Source organism: Neodiprion pinetum, chromosome 2, assembly GCF_021155775.2.
Source record: "Neodiprion pinetum isolate iyNeoPine1 chromosome 2, iyNeoPine1.2, whole genome shotgun sequence".
NCBI classification, from domain to species: Eukaryota; Metazoa; Arthropoda; class Insecta; order Hymenoptera; family Diprionidae; genus Neodiprion; species Neodiprion pinetum.
The window spans coordinates 39,355,477-39,373,748 of NC_060233.1; the positions used below are offsets into that span (position 1 = coordinate 39,355,477).

General features: G+C 36.2%; 2 protein-coding genes across 3 annotated transcripts; both read left to right on the forward strand.

Moving 5' to 3' along the window:
- Positions 1-22: 22 nt before the first annotated feature.
- On the forward strand, positions 23-7,941 carry Hecw (Hecw ubiquitin protein ligase). 2 transcript variants are annotated; one of them, XM_069133502.1, is made up of 10 exons: positions 23-307; positions 469-534; positions 625-2,703; positions 2,790-3,080; positions 3,158-3,362; positions 3,524-4,080; positions 4,171-4,508; positions 4,642-4,842; positions 5,046-6,005; positions 6,165-7,941. In XM_069133502.1, exons 3-10 carry the CDS (start codon positions 685-687, stop codon positions 6,274-6,276), a joined length of 4,683 nt encoding a protein of 1,560 aa, XP_068989603.1. In that variant the 5' UTR covers positions 23-307; positions 469-534; positions 625-684; the 3' UTR covers positions 6,277-7,941. The 2 variants fall into 2 exon arrangements, with proteins under 2 accessions (XP_068989603.1, XP_046468647.2); XM_046612691.2 differs by lacking the exon at positions 469-534 and having other exon boundaries at positions 24-307.
- Positions 7,942-9,518: 1,577 nt separating this feature from the next.
- Positions 9,519-18,266, forward strand: Khc (kinesin heavy chain). The gene is made up of 14 exons (XM_046612695.2): positions 9,519-10,092; positions 11,205-11,346; positions 11,929-12,102; positions 12,222-12,490; positions 12,562-12,808; positions 12,880-13,116; positions 13,429-13,775; positions 13,839-14,042; positions 14,703-14,843; positions 14,984-15,268; positions 15,431-15,616; positions 15,713-15,916; positions 16,005-16,305; positions 16,485-18,266. Exons 1-14 carry the CDS (start codon positions 9,934-9,936, stop codon positions 16,559-16,561), a joined length of 2,973 nt encoding a protein of 990 aa, XP_046468651.1. The 5' UTR covers positions 9,519-9,933; the 3' UTR covers positions 16,562-18,266.
- The last annotated feature ends 6 nt before the right edge of the window (positions 18,267-18,272 follow it).

Here is an 18,272-nt window from a genome sequence, read left to right on the forward strand (position 1 = left end):
GTGGTTTCTTTTTTTTTTTTTTTGTTCTTATTTGATTTTCGCGGGTCAAATCGTAATATCTCGCTTCAAAACGCAAGCGATGACTAATAAAAAGAAAAAGAAAAAAAATCCCTAGATTCTGTCTGCTACATCCTGCTGTCAAACCTGTCATCGTAATTACACACCACATTATACGCAGAAGTGTACGATTTATCGGAAATTAGACTGAATAATACCCGAATACCAATGAAAAATCAAAACTGGAGGTGTGGTTTGTGATTATCTGTTGATCTATCTACTTTGGAATGCCGAAATTCAATCGTAGAGGGTAAGTCGAGAGCTTTGAAAATCTATACCAACGTCAGCAAATTCGAAATATCGAATATTCTATTTTTATTCTTCACGAGATCAACCTCACACGCCGCTATATATTTACCGAATTTACTTACGATACTTAATAGTACAATCAAATTTCGTTATTTATTCGAGTAACCAAAAGTTGATTATCATATAAACGCATCCGAAAATATGTCTTATCACCAGTACATCTTGAAAGTATGTTTTTTATTTGCAAAAACACGATATAGTCTTTATGTAAGTATTTGATTAGTATACATTTTTCACGTATCCTTTATGTTTTCTCAGCAATATTTGCCAGTGGCCAATCAATTGAAGTGAGTAACCATATAGCTATGCTCTGATAAGATGCCAGCAGAGACGGAGATGACGGCACTTTCCTCTGATCAAGATGATGGGAAAAGTTCCGCTATGCTAGATATGCCTGAGGCTATGAACAACAAGAATTTTCCACGTGAGGAGCGAAGTATTAACGAAAACACAGAGAATTTTGAAAGCAGATTTTCGATTGTTGACAACCACAATGCAACCACCAGCAACGTCATTGATGACGTTGATAGTGGGGGAAAAAAACCGTCCGATAATTCAATTAGCATCGCTAAAAGTAAAAAACAAATTACGAGATGTACGGCAAATGATTACAAACTTAGTCAGACATTGTTGGTACCTGAACAGTCAATTAATGACAAAGGTGTCCCAGGTGGTATGGAAATGTCAAGAGATGGGTCGATATCAACTGATGATATAGAAATAATAGACAAAACCATGAATGTATTAAGTGGGAGTAACGCTTCATCACTAGGACGTAAAGAGTTGATAAGAAAACAGTTTTTGTTTCAGGGCTCTGCTCAGAGCCTGCCAAGTACAAGTTCACTAACTAATTCAGCAAAAGACGGTACGAATATAATGCCAGAAATTTCTAGTACTGATGTGTCTAATACTTTTCGTGATGTGAATACGGGGATTAGAAAATCTTTGAGTAAACAGAAAAATTTCTTGCAACCACAGTCATTTGGTACAGCTGAAAAAGATACGAGCGATGACAGCCAGTTTAATTTAATATCTAGTAAACCAAACTTAGCTAGTATCAGTGCTATAGAAGAACCTAACCAGAATTCAATTCATCACATCAACAGTTTACACAAGAACCATAGCAATTCTCTCGAGTTATTAGTTAGAGAAACCACTGATACTCAAAAACTACCTGGCGAATCATTCAACTTTGCAGAGGATCTCCATTCTCTTCCTCTAAAAATACCCGCAGAGTTTTCAAGCTTCAGAGAAGAGTCGCAAGATTTTTCTCCAAATATATCTGGGGAATCGGCAGACTATATGGAAAAGCCTAACTCTCCAACTGTGAAAATACCTGGTGAGTCCATGAGTTTTGAAAATAAGGCATTAGACGCTCCTGTACCTGTAAAAATGCCTAAAGAAGTTTTGAGCTGCAGAGAAGAGCCTCAAGATCCTTCATTAAAAATACCTGGGGAATCGACAAGCTTTATACAAAATCCTCAATCTCTGCCTGTGATCATACCTGGAGAATTTTCCAATTTTAATGAAGAATCACAAGAACCTCCTTTAAAAATTCCTGCGGAATCGGCAAACTTAATAAAACAGGCTGAATCTCCACCTGTGAAAATACTTGGTGAGTCAATGAGTTTCGAAAATGAGACACTAGATTCTCATATACCTGTAAAAATACCTGAAGAATTTTCGAGCTTTAGAGAAGAATCGCAAGATCCTCCTTCAAAAATTCCTGGTGATTCGTCAAACATTAAGAAAATAGCCGAATCTCCACCTGTGAAAATACCTGGCGAGTCAATGAGTTTTCAAGATGCTTTAAAAGACCTCCCAATGCCTGTAAAAATAAGTGGAGAACTGTTGACCTCAGAAGAAAATTCACAAGATCATCTACCTGTGAAAATTCCAGGGAAATCGTCGACCAGATATGTAGAACAAGAGTGTTCTTCATCTATTCGAACAACTGGAGAATTATCAAGAAGCGTTAGAGAAGATATATTACAATCAGATAATAGTTTTGATTCCACTGATGGAGCTGCCTCCTTACCTTTAAGAACCCCTGTGATCACTGCAACCGATGGAAAAAATTCTTTTGATATAGCCTCGAGTGACGATCAAAAGACAGTGATTACATCCATGAAACCTTTTAGATTACCAAGCTTACCTAATTTGTTTGAAATCCAGGGAGATTCTGCTGCACTTTCAGAATCATTAAACACTGTTCAGCGCCGTCTAGATGAGGCTCGGAATTTTGAGCTTGGTCAGCGGTCTTCAAACAGTAGTGATGGGAGTAATTCAGATACTGAATCGCAACAAGCTGCTGCATCTCGTAATGGGACTAAAAAGGTATTACTTCTTTCTGCAACTCTGGAAACTTATAATTGTACGGAGTGCTGCAAGTCTGTTTCATGTTCACATAACTATTCTTTCAGAGATCATATAAGCAACATGGTGTTGCGTCAAACGATAGTGTGGAGTATTACCAGCTGTGGCGCAGTACTGGTGGTACTCAAGCACCGGAATTTCTTTACGAAACCTTGTATCCAAATCCTCCACCACTGCCTCCAAGATCAGTGCACAGACCACTGCACAGAACTCATGCATTACCAAGTGTGCCTCCTGAACTACCCAAAAGGCATCCTCAAAAACATCCAACACCCTTTCATCCTGAAGATTGTTTTGGGTTTGAAATTGTGGATGTTGACGAAGCCTCAGGATTGAAGGTATATGCTTATTGGTCAAATTAAAGCGTTCTTTTTACTGAGTGTAAATCCCATCTTTCGAACATGTTTTTCTTTAGTCTCGTACAGCTGTAACAAAGAGTATAGCTCTGCTAAGCTCTCCAAGACCGCACAGGCCTCTGTCGAGGCCACTACCTGACTCGGCATTGCTCAATCAATCAGAATGCCCTCCAACGCCGACGCATCGTCCAAGACCACTCCGTCCTTTACCTATCTGTGCAACTTCAAAAGCATCTGTTTCGTCAGAGGAACCATTACCGACATGTAAGTGAAATTAGTTTACATTGTCTATCTATAAAATCTGGAAAGAGCCTGGCATTGGTGTGAGCATTTTCTCGGTCGCAAAATTAGAGTAATGTCGTATTTTGGCAGTATTTTCCCATATCCAATTGAATGGCTCTCATGTATTATATAAAAATTTTCAGCGTGGGAAGCCAGAATTGATAGCCATGGCCGTGTGTTTTACATCGATCATGTGAATCGTACAACGACATGGCAGCGCCCAGGAATTGTGACTCGTAATAGTGGTTGTGACATGCAGCGCCAGCAACTCGACAGACGATATCAAAGTGTCCGCCGTACCATATCTCGACCTGATAATATTGATCAAGAGCCAGCGAATTCAAATGTGGGTACTAACAATTCGGAAACAACTCCACGGCAGTCAGAACATCAAATTGAACGACGAGCAGAGCGTGCCAATACCAACGAAAACGAACCATTTGACATAACAACAACACCACCCATATTGTTTTTAACAAGATCTGACTTTTTTACCGTTTTGCATACAAATTCTGATGCTATGGAATTGTACAACCGAAATTCCAGCTTGAAGCACATGATAAGTAAGATTCGAAGGGAGCCTGCAGCGTTCCCGAGATATGAACATAATCGAGACCTTGTTTCTCTGATTAATTTTTTTGCTGATCCTTTGAAAGAACTCCCCAGAGGGTACGAGTCTAAACTTGACAGAACCGGCAAAGTAAGTCTAGGAGAGAACGTTTGTATGATCTTTGTTTTCATTACATATAAGACATATTTACCATTCCAAAAATATGATATGCATTTTCAGAGATTCTTTATTAGTCATGCAAGAAAGGCGACGTCATTCATTGATCCACGGTTGCCAACTGAGCCTACGCATCCAAGATCTGTTATAGACGAGCCACCTGTGCCACCGCCGCGGCCGCAGCAATCAACCGTCCATACATCTCCTGACATTCCAATAGCTTACAATGATAAGGTCGTAGCTTTTCTGCGCCAGCCAAATATTATGGATATTCTGAAGGAAAGACACGCCGGCTTGGGGCAGAACATTGCCCTCAGAGAAAAAGTTAACACTGTTAGAGTTGAGGGAACCACTGCTCTGCAAAGATTGGGGCATGATGTACCGTTGGCATTGCTTTTGAGGTAACAAAAAAAAAAAAATTAGCTTATTGTAATTTTTCTTCATCATTCATTGGTCCAAACTATTGCCTATATGCAAAAAAATAATGTACTGTATTTCACGAAATATTACGTTTTGTTTGTTTCGCATATCTAGCTTGTTCGAACATGAAATAATGTCATATGTACCTGGTAATATTGGTCGCTCTCCTCTGGGAAGTCCACATGCTTCACCAGGGTTAGCCAGAGCCTCGGCTAGAGCTCCAGCACCCTATAGAAGAGACTTTGAAGCAAAGCTAAGGACCTTCTACAGAAAGTTAGAAAGCAAAGGATACGGCCAAGGGCCTGGTAAACTGAAGTAAGATTTGACGCATTAAGTTTGAATAAACTAGAACATACTTTGCATAAGTATTTAGTTATTTCTCGAAAACCAATTTGTTTACGAATCGTGTTATTTGTGTAAATCGCCGTGTGTGCAAAGCTTTTCTTTTCTGCTACTGATTTCACCTATACGTATGCCAGATAAATTTGTATCATTGAGTCATTGACAATTTATTTCAGGCTGCACATCAGACGAGAACACCTGCTGGAAGATGCCTTCACCCGGATAATGGCGGCCTCTAAAAAGGACTTGCAAAAGGGTAAATTAGCAGTGACATTTGACCATGAGGAAGGTCTAGATTATGGAGGACCATCGCGAGAATTTTTTTTTCATTTATCTCGAGAGTTATTCAATCCTTATTACGGGCTCTTCGAGTATTCTGCTAATGATACTTACACTGTTCAAGTATCTCCAATGTCTGCTTTTGTCGATAACTATCATGATTGGTTCAGATTTTCTGGACGAGTGTTGGGGCTTGCTTTGGTACATCAGTACTTACTTGATGCCTTTTTTACAAGGCCATTCTATAAGGCATTGCTTAGATTACCTGCAAGTTTAAGCGACTTGGAAAGTCTGGATCAGGAATTTCACCAGAGCCTAATGTGGATCAAGGAGCGTGACATAAGCATCGAACCTTTAGAACTAACATTCTCAGTTACGGAAGAGTTACTAGGTCGTGTGGCAGAGCGTGAATTGAAGCCAGGTGGAAAGAATATAATGGTTACGGAAAAGAATAAGAAAGAGTACTTAGAAAGGGTTGTTCGCTGGCGCTTGGAACGTGGTGTAGCTGAGCAAACTGAATCTCTTGTTCGCGGTTTTTATGAGGTAGTTGATCCTCGTTTGGTATCAGTATTTGATGCACGCGAATTAGAACTAGTCATAGCTGGAGCTGCTGAAATAGATTTAAATGATTGGCGAGCACACACTGAGTACAGAAGTGGATATCATGATGCGCATCCAGTTGTCGAGTGGTTCTGGAGCTGTATAAGTAGATTTTCAAACGAACAGCGATTAAGATTACTGCAGTTTGTTACTGGCACTTCAAGCATACCATTTGAAGGCTTTGCTGCTCTTAGAGGATCGACAGGACCCAGAAGATTTTGCATTGAGAAATGGGGAAAACCAAATAGCTTACCAAGGTGAATATTAGTGCTAACAGATTTGATTACAGATGTAACGAAGTGACCAGAAATAATTCAGACAAACATGAAAATACGTATAACCAAATGATTTTGAAGTGATGCTTCGACTTGCGGCAGCCTCGATTTTATATCTAGTAATTCTGCGTTTATTTTCAGAGCGCATACTTGTTTCAATCGCTTGGACTTACCGCCTTACCCAACACCAGAAATTTTGTATGAAAAGTTGCTTCTTGCTGTTGAAGAAACCAATACTTTTGGAATCGAGTAAGCATCCCTTGGAATATACCAATATCGCTTTATTTACCTTTTGATAAATTTTACGAATATAAAATTAATGAAGCTAGGTTCTATTATAGTGAGAAGCAGGTATAAACTAAGTAAGACAAATACAACTGTTGCGAATCCATAACAATATTGAAAAGAATGAAATGCTTAGATTGTTACAAACGAAGTCTGTGATGGGATTGATAAACACAGACAAAATTTTATGCATTCTATCTATGCCGTGTCTCTGAATCCGTGCGGACACTTAAATCAGATAGATAAGAACGATGACCAATAAGTTTTGAAGAAATTTACTATTTTATCTTATTGTCAGCGATGGAGTTCTTCTACAAGATTATTACTTTCACCAACTGACTCATTTGTTGAATGTCAGTTATTATATAGCAGTTTGAAATTCTGTATTTACACCAATCGGAGTAGTCATTAGTGAGCCAAAATGCAGTGTTTGATTTAGACTCGCTGATTTGGAAGAGACGAAATTTAATTTATACCTATTTAAATATTATTTAGGCTTGTTTCGTATATCCTTTTGTGGAACATGACCTCAAGGGTTGTATATTGGGGATATTATCATTTTTGCATTATACAAATTTCGAAGCGGCAATATATATAGGTGCATAGTATGTAAACAAAACAATTGCAAACATTTATGATGAAATAGTCAATTTTACATAACACATTAATAGCTGTACGGTTTCTCTATCAAACAGATGTGTACAACTTAGTTTTGGATAATCAGCATGCATGACTGTGATGCCTTTCATATAAAACCTATTCCGAATACTTGTAATAGTACACAGCGATTAACTGACTACCTGGAACGAGAAATATTACACAATTAGATTAAGAGCACTTATTGGCATCTAGATAAGCTATTACGGTAAATAAGAGTTTTCGAGTTGAACATTTCGCAGTTAGTACGATCTCGATTGGCATACTTTCATACACATGATGGTATCCTATGTGCTCTCTCTAGAGGTTCTTCCAAAAATGTAGGGACAGGAGGCTAAACTCCCAAACTCAAACTTGTTCTCAAATTTTCAGATAAACTCATTAGCATGATTTCCTCCAGTTCATGTGTTCCTATCAAAGCATGATAACCTACAGATGAACTCGGAAAATGGAGTGAATGGTCGTTTTAATCAGTTTACTGATTTTGGATTTTTTTTCGATTTCACATGTCGATACAGAGCACATATAATAAGTGCGGCCATAGAGGCAATCTGTATTATTGTGTCAATGTTCAAAAATAAGGTCTAATCTTGTAAAAAATTTGGTCAAGTCGAGCCTCTTATCGTTGCTTTCTTGGATTCTTCTGTGAACAGTGTTCATAACTTACTTGACAATGCTCACTGTGATCATGCTTCTAAATAATGTTCAGCTTTGTTGAAACGTTCAAGCGCAGTCAAACTTCTTCAAGTTATTATATATAATGGCACACTTTTGTGATGCATTCAGTCTTAAAACTAGTCATCTACTACGTAGAAATTCTTCACAATCTAATCTATTATACTTATACATATAATAACCGATATGTTAATTATTATAGTAAATTATATTAGTTTAGTACAACTTTTATTATTATTATTATTATTATTATTACCATTTATCTATGAACATGTTGAAACATTTTTTCTGTTTTGTTACAAAAAAACAAAAATAAATGAATGAAGAATGCCTTTTTTGTCATTGTGTAGTTGAATAAGACAACACTTTTTTCAACCAGTGAATATAATGCAATTTTTATGCAGCATCAATTATCCAATGAAAATCAGTCAAAAATTCATTGTATCTTAATGGTATGTATTTACTATTTTATGGGACTTGACAAATTTTTTATCATAACTTTGTTTCGTAAAATTGAAAATTATGAGCAAATGAAATTCATGGGGTGACAAATCGGATATGAGCGCATTAATCATCACTTTAGGAGAATATTTGTAAGTTTTATCAAACAAATGTGTGCTCGAAAGACTGTTGGTTATTATGAATGAGAAAGATTTTATCTCGAGCACAGTTCACACCATGCTGAGGATATCAATGAATCAGCAACTTAAATGCTCTCCTGAACCTAAAATTATGTTGTATGACTAACATAGAAGTTTGCTTACCCAAACTCTATTTTTAGAATTCATACATTCTCTACTTTTTGTTAGTTCCAAATTACACTTGTCGTACAAATGTTATGTAGCAATGGGTACATTGTTATATAAATTAACATTTGCAAATTGTCGGTTATACTTATATGTATAATTATGCGTACATATGCATCATTTTCTATGGTTTCTTATAGTATTGAGATAGATATTTGAATTATTAATCTATATCCAGATACTCATAGAAAACAGACATTAATATCAAAGCACTTGTGAACCTTTCAAGATTTGTGACATGAATAAACTTTTGCAGATCAGTTAACCTAAAATCTGAAAACACAGTTCCCATACATTGCTCAAGGGTGTAAAGTTAGAAAATTGAGATTCAAATAGCGGGTTTCAGGAATCTAGATAGCAGATACAAGATGCAAGATACTTTCCAAGAGTGCAAATTAGTGTAACATTGAGGTCACACAATCCCGGTAGAGGACGTTTGATATTGATATAGGGGAGGTTTTCAACGTATACGCGGTCTTCACGAGATCTATAATATATTTATTATTCAACATGACTAAAAAGGATTATGTGAATAAATCCTTACACCGGCACGCTTACGCAAATCTAGCGTTACCTGCTGGCAGGATTCTTTCCTTTGATCTAAATTACAGCAACCCATCATACATATTACACTAGTTACGCTAAAAAAGACTAAATATATATATACACACACACACACACTTATATATATATATATATACACAACGCTTTGTTGGTCGATTAGAAATAAGGAAACAAAGGGTATCGCGTAATTTTCTATTCAATTCATCAGTAATTTAGTTTCTTTTTACCATGTTTCTACGTATCGTGCATATCGCATGTTACACACAATAATGTATCTAGTCTACAGGCTCAGAATTCTGACCGGTAAACACGACAGGTCTATAATTTACAAAAAAATACGTATGTAACGCGGTGGAAGCTGCGTATAGGAAAAGACCTAAAACTTGGTAAAATCAATAATTTAGCTACGGTCGCGGGGCGAGGGCCCCGAACGAGGCGGGGCATGAGGATTGGGGATCAGGCAGGCAGGGGCGGCGGCGGGGGCGACGTCGTCGTCGGCCGTCGAGAAGAGGCAGGCTGGCAGGTCGCGCATGGCTGCCCGCGGCTCCGTCACGTCGGAGGCTCCCTTCATTTTTCCTTACTTTTTCACGGCGAGCGTTACTTCCTCGTAATTATTTGTCAGTACAGTTATTCGGGCGTTATACGGGTGCGGATACACACGTAGAGCCTGTCGCGACCTTACGACAGTCTAGCCGAGGTGTTAAAATAATTTCGCGAAGTATTCCTTTCCTTATTTCTACGAAATCGTGACCAGCTACCCACATACATGTCGGCCATTTTGCTGAACACTGGCCGTGATCTGACAGCGGTGTCTTAATGCAGTTTCCGCAGTCATTCCCCAACTTGTGCGAGGTTTTGGAGCACCTAATTAAATTAACTAAGTGCAATTCTTACCGTGTAGATTATTAATATTATAAACAACGATGGCCACCGATCAGCCGAGGGAGCGAGAAATCGCTGCCGAAGACAGCATTAAAGTTGTGTGCCGTTTTCGACCGCTCAATGACTCCGAAGAAAAGGCTGGGTCGAAATTCGTTGTCAAATTTCCATCCGGCGGAGAGGAAAACTGTATTTCGATTGGGGTACGTCTCATAAATATCATCGATAATTCACCTAATCAGAGTCAACTTGGAGCATACGTTAACCTCAAAAAGTTATATTTCCACACGTTAATAATATGACAGAACTCAGCTGACAGCTGTCTAATTGTATTATAATCCTAATAAAACAATACCTGTCGTCAAAGTATAAACTCAAGCAACAATAGCCAGTGTCTGAAAATCCATTCTGATACCCCCAAGAATAACTATAAGCTTTGATTCTGCTCACAGTTTTCAAGAGTCTCTTCTCTTTCAGCTTTGTATTCTCTTTGAACTGACCTCCTCCCCTGTTGGCCCATTTATTTCTCATTGTGTCGACAATGTATTGAAAAATTGTGAAGACAAATATTCTGATGCATACCCAAATGTATGTCATGAAAGTAGATGTAGGAATATATCCTACCAAAGTACATGTACCTATATTGGTCAGGCGTGATTACGACTCCTTGACTAATTGATAATTAAACCTGCAATACACATATCTCTGACATGAGATCACATACTTGAGATAATGAAGAAAGCAGGCTCCTTCATTTTCTCATTTAATACTTACCATAGAGAAGTTAGGGTTCAGTCTTTGAATATGGCAAACACCTTTTTCGCAGTACTTACAATCACACCGACAGACTAAATAAATTCATTATTGGAATGGACAGTGAACCTTAGCTGTGATGTACTAATGTGAGATCTTCGACTTAGCTAGGCTCAATTAATTGAAAAATGCCATAAACTGTACCAGAAGCCTTATTTTTAGTTCACGTACTCAAATATAATGATGTTTGAGAAACACTATTGTGGAATTATTTTGCTTTAACTGTGGCAGAGATCTTCCAAATCTGGAGATAAAAAGTTAATCTACTGAGACAAAAATAAAATATTTTAAGAGAATTAACTATGTAATCTCTTATTTATAATGAAATACCAAGTCTTTTGAACATCTGAAATCACGTGTTGTTCAGGACAGTGTAAATACTAAATATTGCGTAATGATTCCTCTAATCGTAATATGAAAAAGATTCATGACTACCTTTGACCTCTGTATTTACTTTTGTAAAAAATTTAATCGTTTAATGAGATGCATGGATTATTCACAGGGTAAAGTCTACCTTTTTGACAAAGTATTCAAACCAAATGCAACGCAGGAGAAAGTTTATAATGAGGCTGCAAAGTCGATTGTCTCCGATGTCCTGGCCGGATATAACGGGACAATTTTTGCTTATGGGCAAACATCATCAGGTAGATAATCAAAAAATGATATTAGCTTCTAATTTTCAATCGAGAGTAATATATATAGAAGTAATCAGATTTCGAAAATAGCTACAACATTTTGGAATTTCATATTGTACTTCGAAAATTTTACTGCGTTTTGAAAAAATTGAGACGTGTATATTTTCACATCTCGATTGAAATTAATTTTTTCAAGTGACACCAACGTCGAACCAAGTTAAAGTATGAGACTGAAATAGATAACGTTAATGTAATGAAACATCGAGAAAAAAATCATTATCATGCAATTTTAGAAATGAATTTCACGGACTTGACTTTGCAAAATAAGAGTATGATTTCTTCATCACGATTTTCTAAATGTCAGGTATTTTTAAAGGCGCAAAGTAAAGATTTTTCCGAAACATGCATTGTTATAGTAACATTAGTAACTTAACACTCGTGACAAAGCTCTAAGCTTACATACTCATTTCGTTCTTTTTGGTAATATTGTTTTTATTATCTGTTATTGTTGAGAAAACACAATTGTTGTGCGGTATCAAAACTCGTGCTTTCTGTGTGCGTAAATGTATGAAACTTTTGATAATTTTTCAGGAAAAACCCACACAATGGAGGGAGTCATCGGCGATCCAAACAAACAGGGCATTATTCCTCGCATTGTTAATGATATATTCAATCATATTTATGCTATGGAAGAAAATCTTGAATTTCATATTAAGGTCTCATATTTTGAAATCTATATGGACAAGATTCGAGATCTTTTAGATGGTAATTTTGCTTTACATTATTATAACACAAATTTGTCTTACATAAACAAAAAAGATCATAAATTTTTATCTAATTTTCATTTCACGGGACTGGTTTGTGATATTTAAAATGCTTTTCAGTTTCTAAGGTGAACCTTAGTGTTCATGAAGACAAAAATCGTGTACCTTTTGTGAAAGGAGCAACTGAAAGATTTGTTTCAAGTCCCGAAGAAGTATTTGAAGTTATTGAAGAAGGAAAATCGAATCGGCACATAGCTGTGACAAACATGAATGAACACAGTTCCAGATCACATTCCGTTTTCCTAATAAACGTAAAGCAGGAGAACCTGGAAAATCAAAAAAAACTTTCCGGCAAATTGTACCTTGTCGATCTTGCTGGATCTGAAAAAGTATGATTCAAAATAGGCCTTGCAACATGCATGATGTAGATCTTGAATAATCACAATATTTTTCTGGGTAGGTCTCTAAAACTGGTGCTGAAGGTACCGTACTAGACGAGGCAAAGAATATTAACAAATCACTATCTGCTTTGGGTAATGTCATATCTGCTCTCGCTGATGGCAACAAAACGCACATCCCTTACCGAGATTCGAAGTTAACAAGAATCTTACAAGAATCTTTGGGAGGCAATGCCCGAACTACCATTATTATCTGCTGTTCCCCTGCCAGCTTTAACGAATCAGAAACCAAGTCTACGTTAGACTTTGGTAGGTAACAAAACTCACCCCTTTAGTTATAAATTCCTTCTGCACTTGCTCATAATTCACATCGTTTTCAGGTAAACGTGCAAAGACTATCAAGAATGTTGTTTGCGTTAATGAGGAACTGACTGCTGAAGAATGGAAACGACGATACGAACGTGAGAAGGAAAAAACGGCAAGACTTAAGGGAAAAGTGGAGAAATTAGAAGCCGAACTGTCCAGATGGCGACAGGGTGAAACTGTAAAGGTCGAAGAACAAGTCAGTCTTGTCGAAGGTCCTGATGTTACCACACCAGTCGCTCCAATTATTGAAAGTAAGAACCCATTTAGTTCTAATTCTCTGATTAATTGTGATGAATGTCCATTCAATTTACCTGCCAATAGTGATATGAATATTCATAACTATAATCAAGTTTAAATACACGTTAAGTAAAAAGAATGAACACTTGGCGAAATTATGGGTAAGACAGTAAATAACCATCCTGTAAATACATTATCATATAAAATGCCAGTTTTGTGTACTAGCAGTTTTTTTTTTGTCTTCATAAGCATATTCATACTTATTTGATTATAAAGTATGCAGCTGCAGAAGTTTCTTACTGAAAATTTTTCACTCGTTAAAACAGCCAAAATTGACGATGGTCCCGTGCCAGCAACTCCTGGTGGCGGTTTAATGGCTGGATCGTTATCTAATGAGGAGCGACAGAAGCTAGAGGAAGAGCGTGAAAGGTTGTACCAGCAGTTAGATGACAAAGATGAAGAAATAAATCAGCATTCGCAGTATGTTGAGAAGCTGAAGGAGCAAATGGAAGAACAGGAAGAGTTAATTGCCTGCACCAGACGTGATTATGAGCAACTTCAGCAGGAAATGAACAGAATCCAACAAGAAAATGAAAGTGCCAAAGAAGAGGTGAAAGAAGTCCTTCAAGCTCTTGAGGAATTAGCTGTTAATTACGACCAAAAATCTCAGGAGGTATGTATTTTATGTTTATTATTATTAGCTGACAAAAGGTTATAACGTATTTGTGTTTAATAGGTCGAAACGAAGAATAAAGAGCATGAAGCTTTGTCAGAAGAGCTTCTTGCCAAACAGGCAGCTTTGAACACAACTGCTTCGGAGTTACAACAACTAAGAGACATGTCGGCTCACCAACGTAAACGTATCACAGAGATGCTAGCCAATCTTCTAAAAGACTTGGGAGAAATTGGTGTAGCTATTGGTGGTGATGAAAATCTTAAGGTGAATTAATTTAAAGATTTGCACCCATTTCAAAGATTGAGTTCTACTGGAGCATGATGTATTTTTTCTCATGATTTGTCGTCACGAAAATATAGCGGATGAGTTCATTGATGGATTATAAACTTATTCACTTATCACAGGGAAAAATTTAGATCACATGATGGGCATAACTCCCAAAGTCTGTTCGAGCTAATTTCTCAAATGATGTCATTCCTATGCTTTTATTCTCTGCAAGAGTTTTTCACTTGATAATTATTGTAACAATTTTCGTCCGGGTGAATAATTTTAGGGAAAAAGTACATGATAATTATTGTAACAATTTTTGTTTGGAAAAATAATTTCAGGAAAAAAGCACATGATTGTTCAAATCGCGTCAAATGTGATGAGACTGCATAGCTGTTTATACTCTGCAAAAGTGCCGTTATGTGCATTGCAATTAATAGTTCTGATATTTGAAAATTCTGCTCACAATCCGGTTTTGTAATTTTAAATTCTAATTGGACCATTACATAGTTACGATATCTTGATTTTGTAATTGATTTGTCTGTAACATCTCATTACAGTTGAGCATCAATTTTTTAGGTAATATTTGCAGTTGAAACTTTTACTTACGGTCACTAATACATGACACTTAATATAAATTTACATATTTAATTATAGGTTACTCCAGATAGCAATGGTAAGCTAGAAGAAGAATTTACGGTAGCTAGAGTGTACATCAGCAAAATGAAATCCGAGGTTAAGAATTTAGTCCAACGTTGCCAAGGTCTTGAAAGTTTCCAAACCGATTGCAACAAAAAAGTAAGTTTTTGCGAAATTATTGAATCTGTAATATCCACACCCTGTAATAACTAAATTCAGAAACAAGATCATGTATAAAATTTTTTTTGTTCCTTTTATAGCTTTGTAGAATTTTAAATATCAAATTTTGAATCTTATAGGTTTCGGACTACGAAAAAGACTTGGGTGAGTGCCGACTATTGATATCTCAACATGAGGCTCGAATGCAGACACTTACGGAATCGATGAAAGAAGCTGATGCCCGTAAACGTGCCTTGGAAGAAGATGTTGATGCATTGCGTGAGGAATGTGCTAAGCTCAAGGCTGCTGAACAGGTGCAAGCAGTCAGCAATAAAGAAAAGGCAGAAGAACAGGAAGCAGCTACTAAGATGAGAGTGGCTCTTGAAGAACAAATGGATCAACTTCGAGGGGCACATCAAAAACAAGTACAATATTCTATCATTATTTCCATCGTGAAATTTCGTCTAAAAGTTCGACAACTTGTTTAGAATCTATAAATATTTTTATCTGCTTGCAGTAGCAATTGCCACTACAATCTTCAATACATTTCCAGCAAATACTTACTTTTGAATATGCATATATTTTAGGTTGCCTCTCTGAGAGATGAGATATCAGATAAGCAACGGCTTATTGCAGAGTTGAAGGATATGAACCAGAAGTTCACATTAGCCCATCACCAAATGCAATGTGATTACGAAAGATTGAAACAAGAAGAAGCTGATAAATCCGTTAAATTGCAAGAGCTTGTGTTGATGAATGAGCGTCGTGAACAGGTATATTTCTTTCTCGCTCAAACATTTAAATTTAAAGTAATTCAGGATAGTTTGTATGGAATATTTGGTAATTTTTATTCCCTTTGTGATATCCAGGCCAGGAAGGATCTGAAGGGTCTCGAAGAGACTGTTTCAAAAGAATTACAAACATTGCACAACTTGCGCAAATTGTTCGTTCAAGATTTACAAGCCAGAATCAAGAAGTCTCTGACTGTCGAAGACAACGAGGACGATGGAGGATCCCTTGCGCAAAAACAAAAAATATCTTTCCTTGAGAACAACTTGGACCAATTAACCAAGGTAATTAATTACTACTGCTTCAAATAAAAAGTTTAGCGTAAACATAATTATTTTGAATGATTGAAGACTTATGGAAAATTTATAACAGGTGCACAAACAATTGGTACGCGATAATGCTGATCTACGATGTGAATTACCAAAACTGGAAAAACGGTTGAAAGCCACACTGGACCGAGTGAAGGCATTAGAAACTGCATTACGAGATGCCAAAGAAGGTGCTATGCGAGACCGAAAACGTTACCAGTATGAAGTTGACAGGATTAAGGAGGCTGTGCGGCAAAAGAATTTCGCTCGTCGAGGACCGAGCGCACAGATTGCTAAGCCAATTCGAGCTGGTCAGCACCACATGGGTACAGGCAACAACCCTGTCATCAGAACGGGAAATAGGGGTAAGATAAATTCCAATTAATGATATTCACCTGTTTTATATTAAAAAGTAAACTTGCAAAACACCCTCATGTTGCGTCTCCTAGTCATTTCATATGAACAATGTCAAACTTCTGTGAAAAATTTGTAATTATTTTATACTCGATATAACCAATAACAATTCATGTTCCCCGTGTTTCAGAAAATGAGCGTAAGACCGCTTCGATTCATGACGAAAAGAGAAGAATAACAGATGTGGGTATAATTTATAATACATAAGGTGCTAACAAATGATAAGTCCATAGAGATGTACTGTATCTGGGGAAAGCGCCGTTGATTTTGTTCATTTCCTTGAATTGAAGCACATGCTGGAAAGTGCTATGTAATACTATTGATGTATAATAATATAGTATGTCCTATTTTCAATCAATATGGGTGCATATACCGACTCGATATTTTCTTTGAACATACGGCAGAGGACAAGAGTCGTAATTGTCATATAATGCAATAGAATAAAATAGTAGCTCATAAAACAATGAATTTCAGTTTCCATTTTTACCTTAATATCGAGAATTATATGTCTAAAACAGCAAACATTCACTTTCGTTGAAACAGCATTTAAGAAATTAATAGGTATTATTGTCACTTTCGCATTATCTTTCGATTTTCGCTTCTTACTGAAATTCTATAATGAGATTTTTTTAATATTCTCCATTTTCACACTTTTATAGAAATATTTTTCAGAAATATTTGAACACATTATGTCACATTTTAAGTTTATACACTCGAATGTACACAATAGGACATGCGATATGTTGTGAGATTGTAGGAGAATGATTGCGACTTAAAATATTTATAATGCTAATAGTTTTTCCTATGATAGCTATATTATTTTCAGCGATTGTAAGTTTCTATCGACAAATGCAAACCTTGAATTATTTTGGATGGCTCACTTAGTTGGAACTAAGTGCAAATAGCCTTTCCTCTGTGATTTGACATTCAAGGTTTGAATTTGTTCAAAGGAATTTTGATGTGCGTAGCATTACTATTTCTTTCTAGACTTATTACCTGTATTTTGTAGTGATATGAAAATTCAAGCCTTTTTTTGTTTCGTCTATTTTTATTACGTATTTAAATTAATTTATTATCTATAATCTTTCTGTCCATGCCAGAGGCTCGTAAGATTTGATTGCACACATACGCAATGTAGGAAACTTTAATATTAGACCAGTGCGAATGAATAACAATAATAATAATCATTTATTGATTTCAACCAAACTATACAATACATGTAAATGAACTAAAGAATCCATCCTTTGAGCCTTCATATTTATAATTTAACTTATGCTCATTTTGCACAGCTTTTTTCTTTTTGAACGAATATACATTTATATTCTATACATGTACCTATATGATGTGGTGGAATGCGTTGCTTTGCGTAACTTACGGTAATTTAAGTAGTAATTTAACAAAAAGAAAATTTAAAAAGTCTTTTTAAATATAATGAAGTAGTAACCCAGTTCCTAAATTTGGTTACAGGCATTAAGATGAATATAGTTTATCGTAACGAAATAATAAACATTTCCTATTAGCAGAATTTAAATTATCTTTCCCATCAATGTATTTCTTTATTTTCGGCAAATATGATTTCAACAGATTACACATCATATGAATGTACAAGGGTATGAATATTTTTTTCTTAGATATGAACTTGAGCGTTTGAACTTGTAATATTTCAATCAATAATTTCTACAATTACATGAAACACATACTCGACGTGTTTTTCGAAAAATGTGAAAGAACTACTTAATAAAGTAATCTAAGGTGAAAAACAGTCAGAGCATAACAATATGACTGCATTATTATTAGCAATCATTTCGTTGCTTTACGACTGTAAATAATATTTAGATAGAAAACGCAAAAAAAAAAAAAACAAAAAGAAAAACTTCTGAACAAAACTTAATCTAGATCACTTGATGAAATTCGCCAT